Below are 4,615 nucleotides of genomic sequence, written 5' to 3' on the forward strand. Positions count from 1 at the left end.
AAAAAGTAATTTAAAATGCAAGTGTCGCTATGGGCCATAGCGCCTCTATTAAAAAATACATTAAATTTATTTTAAAATTACATTTTTAAATAACTTAATTTTATCTTTATAAATATATAATAAAATAAGTCAGTTTATTAATTTTATTTTACATTTCTATTATTTTTCTTTTTTTTCTTTTTTTTTGTTAGAGGGTGTCGCTATGGGCTACATCATTTTTCTTAGTGCATCAACTGTGTTGGCCCAGCCCATAACGACACTCATGTGGCTCATTCCAGTCCACTCTTCACCAAAAAAAAAAAAAATTGCCACGTGTCATTGATGTTGCTATGACCCATAGCGACACCATTGTAAACAGTCTCAAAGACGTAAATACTTTCAAAAGAGCCTCATCTACGTAATAAACTTGTAAAAGGACCCTAATTTGGTCAAAAAGCCCAATCTATTGGGTTCGGTTGCTAAGGAAATGAGTACCCAACTATACATCGATGTTGGAATTTCTGTTCATTACTTTGATGACTTCATTCATGTCCCAAGGTGGGCGGCATGTAGGTTTAAGGTCGGTTCTCCATGCTCCAAACCCTACTTCTAAATTAATATAGTGTTAATATTAAACTTATCTCAAAGCATAGTTAATATATATATATATATATATATATATATATATATATATATATATATATATATATATATATATATATATATATATATATATATATATATATATATATATATATCATGTTATACGAAAAATTGAAGCGAAAAACGGAAGGAAATATCAGTACTATGATGCAAATAGATGTTTTACTTTACAATTTAATACAATGACAATAACAACTAATTTTTATTTTCAGGAGGAATAAACTACATGAATCATATAACGGTATAATTGTCTTATATTAAGTGTAAAGGTAGGTCATTCACGTCAAAGCCTTTTCTAATGATTTGACTTGCAGTATTCTTAGGTCATCTTTTATTTCTAACTATTGAATTATCTTCTATGTTACTCCTCTTTACTAGTGCTTTTACATGATTTTTCCACTTAACCGTATAAGACAAGACTTTGTCATTTATTTTTTCTACAGTGGGACTACCCCTAATTTCACTTTAATGATTATATTCCAAATCCTATCTTGCCTTATGAGCTCACGCATCCAACACGAAATTAATCAAATTTTCTTATCCACACTTTTTTCAACTTTAATGCTAGTGTCTAGAGAAGCTGAATTTGATGCTAAAATGATATTTACTTGCAGCATTTCAGCAAAATGTCAATTTCTATAACCAAATATTTTCTTAAAAAAAGTAAATAAAGGAAGTCTATGACGCGTGAACATAATTTTAACTTATTCATTAGTGACAAATAGCAATATAGCACATTTTTTACTTTTAATTTTTTTAATTATAATATTGATATATAATATTTATCATCATAAGTAATGATTAATTTTTATAAAAAATAATAAATATTATAATGAATATTCTCCGTCGAATATAATCTATTTTATATTCAAAATCAAGATTTAAATTCCGAACTCAACCTATTACCGTTTATGTCAATAAATTTTTTACCTTTATATATTAGTCTATAACAAGCCTCTATTTCAGTCATCAAGTATGGGCTTAAAATTCCTGTAAGCAATGACTGCATAAAAGGGATCTGACCCTGAAAGCAATCCAAAAAGCCTCAGGATCCAACCAATTGGTGACTTGTTCTCTTGAGCATTTGGCAGATTTCGAACTACCTCTGCCTCTGTGAAACCTTCCACGGATTGGAAATACTGAACCACAAGTTGTACCCTACTATAAGCACTCCCTTCCCTCCATGCACTTATGGCTTTCTCATAAAACATTCTGTTGCTAAAACTCACTATGAACACTCCTCCTGGCTTTAGTAGCCGGAACACCTCTTCAAATACCTGCATATTTCATTAATATCAATCAACTTATAATCCAACACAAATTCTTGTGATTTTTTCTCTTTTGTATTTAGGGTATAATCATTGTGGGTTTTATGAGACTACCCCGTAGCCAAATTACTTGAACTGATAATAAATAAAGAAGAAACTGACTTTTGGAAATAATATAAGCACGGTAATGTAATTTAATTTAAAAATTAATTATCTTAAGAGTAATTTCAAAAATAAATTTTGATTGATTTTGTAAATGTAAAAACTTTTATGCTAATAGTGCATGTTATATCTGATTCTATTTGTATAAATTTTTTCGTAAAATACTGACATGAGAAAGAAACAACAACTTAAATAAGTCTTTCTTTTAAGTTAAACTTATTTTATTTTACAAGGCATCTCCAATGGAAGCAACTCATTTGAGTTGTTTCATGCATTGAAAAATGAAAAAAATGGTCTCTAGCATGCCATGTCAGCATTAAGCAACTCAAACACAAATTTACTCCAATAGTAAGAAACTTTAAGAAATTTAACTTTTAGAATTTTTTTTCTAATCATTTATGAACCAAATTTAAATTATTATTAAAAATGATAATTGCACTACAATGAAAGAAAATAAATTACGAGAAAAAATATACAATAAGTAGATATTAAAAATAAAATAAAATAATAGTAAATACATAAATATTATAAGAAATTAATTTTCATCATTATTATTTTCGAAACGTTCCCAAAATATGGTAAGGAACGGTTGTTTCAGGAAGTAACTCTCTCTTTTTCAATCAACTCATGTTGTCACGTCAAAGTCTTCCAATGACAAGAAACTGGAGCTTGAGTTGTTTCATGGAACAAGCAACTCCCATTATAGTTACTCTAATTTCCTTCTTCATTAATTATGTATTTCGTGTAATGAAGTTTATTTTTATTTTACATTTTGATTATCTTCTTCTCAGTGTGTTTGGTGTAATGAAATTTAGGAGAGAGAGAAGAGAATGGAAAAGGGCGATAGTTGATTTTTTTTTTAGTTTTTAGCAATAATTTTTTTATTTATCAAAATTACAAGAATAGCATCAAAAATAAAAATTTAAGAATTTATGTATTCTACTCCAACTCCTTCACTGATAGGATGACTCTAGTGGGTACTTAGTGTAATAGATTTGAGGGGGGAGTGAGGGAATTTTGTGGTGGGACTCCCATGTTTTTTTTATACATCTTAATATGAGAAGATTAGGTGGAAAGTTATTTTTTTTTTACTTTTTTGCCCTCCTATTGAAATAAGTTTAATAGTATATAAAAGGTAATTATGTAATTTAATTGATAATATTAATTTTTATTTTTTATTTAATCTACTATAAACCAATTAAAAAATTTATCTCATGTCCTCTTTTATTTTTATTTTTTATCAAACAATCACAATTCTTATTTTATTTTCTATTCAAGTTGTTTCTCTTTCCTTCTCTCCTCTCTATTTCCTTTCTCTTTACCAAGTGTTAACATAAAAACTTAAACAAACTTGACCTAAATTCACAGTATAAAGAGGTTCATGGAGAATCTAAACTAACCTTCTCTGGTTGTTGCAGATACTGCACACTAACCGTGCACAACACTGCATCAAAACTGCAACTCTCAAATTCAAACCGTTGATCCTGGTTGAGATCCTTGACAACAAAAAAATCCAGCCTTGGATTCATTGAAAGCTCTTGTGCATTCAACCCATGCCCCACCACTCTTTTGTACTTCACATCACTGGGTAGATGGCTGACCCAAGAGCTCATGAGATCAAGAACCTCAGTGTCAGGTCTCAACCTCTCTCTGTAAAGGTTGGTGAGTGTAGAAATGAAGCCATCATCTACATGGGTCACAAATCGTGGATATGAATAGAAGTCTCTATCGGGGTAAATGTTGAGCTTTGTTCTACCTTCTTGGGTGAGAACAAGACGTTTAATTTTTCCTGATGACAAGGGTTGTTGCTGATGATTGCTTTGGTGGCTTTCGTTTAAAGTGCTCACAATTTTGATTGAAGTTCTCACATGAGGTGATGAGATGAGTTGCAGATTGGTTTGCATAATTGGAATCAGAAGTTGCTGTTCAGTTTGGATGAAAACTGAAAAGCAACGTGATCAATTAGAAGCAAACTAGTTTCGTTTTATCATTAGTATTACACATATTCTTGTGGATAACTAACCAATGGTTGTAAGAGCATGTGGAAAATTGCTTCCTGCACCCCGTCCCCCCGTTCCTTTGGCTCCATACACCTGTCATTTTAAAAAATTTCCTAAAGTATATCCTCACTTCAACATCTTCCACAATACTCAATCTAGATGTGTGTTTTATATATTTGAATTATCTATTTAGTACTAATTCGAACACGACACTAACATAAAGATACAAAAAAATAAAAATAAAACATAAAACATATATATATATATATATATAATATAATATAATATAATATAAATAATGTAACAAGAAAATTATATATTGATATGTCAATAACTCAACAAGTCTCATAAATGAATTGTTAAGAGATATTATAGTCCAAACCAAAAAATGTAACATAAAGCATCATAATAAAGATTCACAAATAAAGCAATACAATGAGTAATTATCATTAATGGCCATCATTGTTAAAAAAAACACGACTTAAGATGGTTAATCAAGAGACAAGTTAGTAACTTTAAAAATTTCATGGTCATCAAGAGAAC

General features: G+C 29.5%; 1 protein-coding gene across 1 annotated transcript; it reads right to left on the bottom strand.

Annotated features, from left to right (window-relative positions):
* Positions 1–1,481: 1,481 nt before the first annotated feature.
* On the bottom strand, positions 1,482–4,147 carry LOC109802846 (S-adenosyl-L-methionine-dependent methyltransferases superfamily protein). The gene is made up of 2 exons (XM_020364248.2): positions 3,473–4,147; positions 1,482–1,919 (listed from the first exon to the last, which is right to left on the bottom strand). The coding sequence occupies exons 1-2, from the start codon at positions 3,974–3,976 to the stop codon at positions 1,605–1,607; spliced, it is 819 nt and encodes a 272-aa protein (XP_020219837.1). The 5' UTR covers positions 3,977–4,147; the 3' UTR covers positions 1,482–1,604.
* Between the last annotated feature and the right edge of the window lie 468 nt (positions 4,148–4,615).

This window comes from Cajanus cajan, chromosome 4 (genome assembly GCF_000230855.2).
Source record: "Cajanus cajan strain Asha chromosome 4, NIPB_CcT2T_4, whole genome shotgun sequence".
Lineage (NCBI taxonomy): Eukaryota > Viridiplantae > Streptophyta > Magnoliopsida > Fabales > Fabaceae > Cajanus > Cajanus cajan.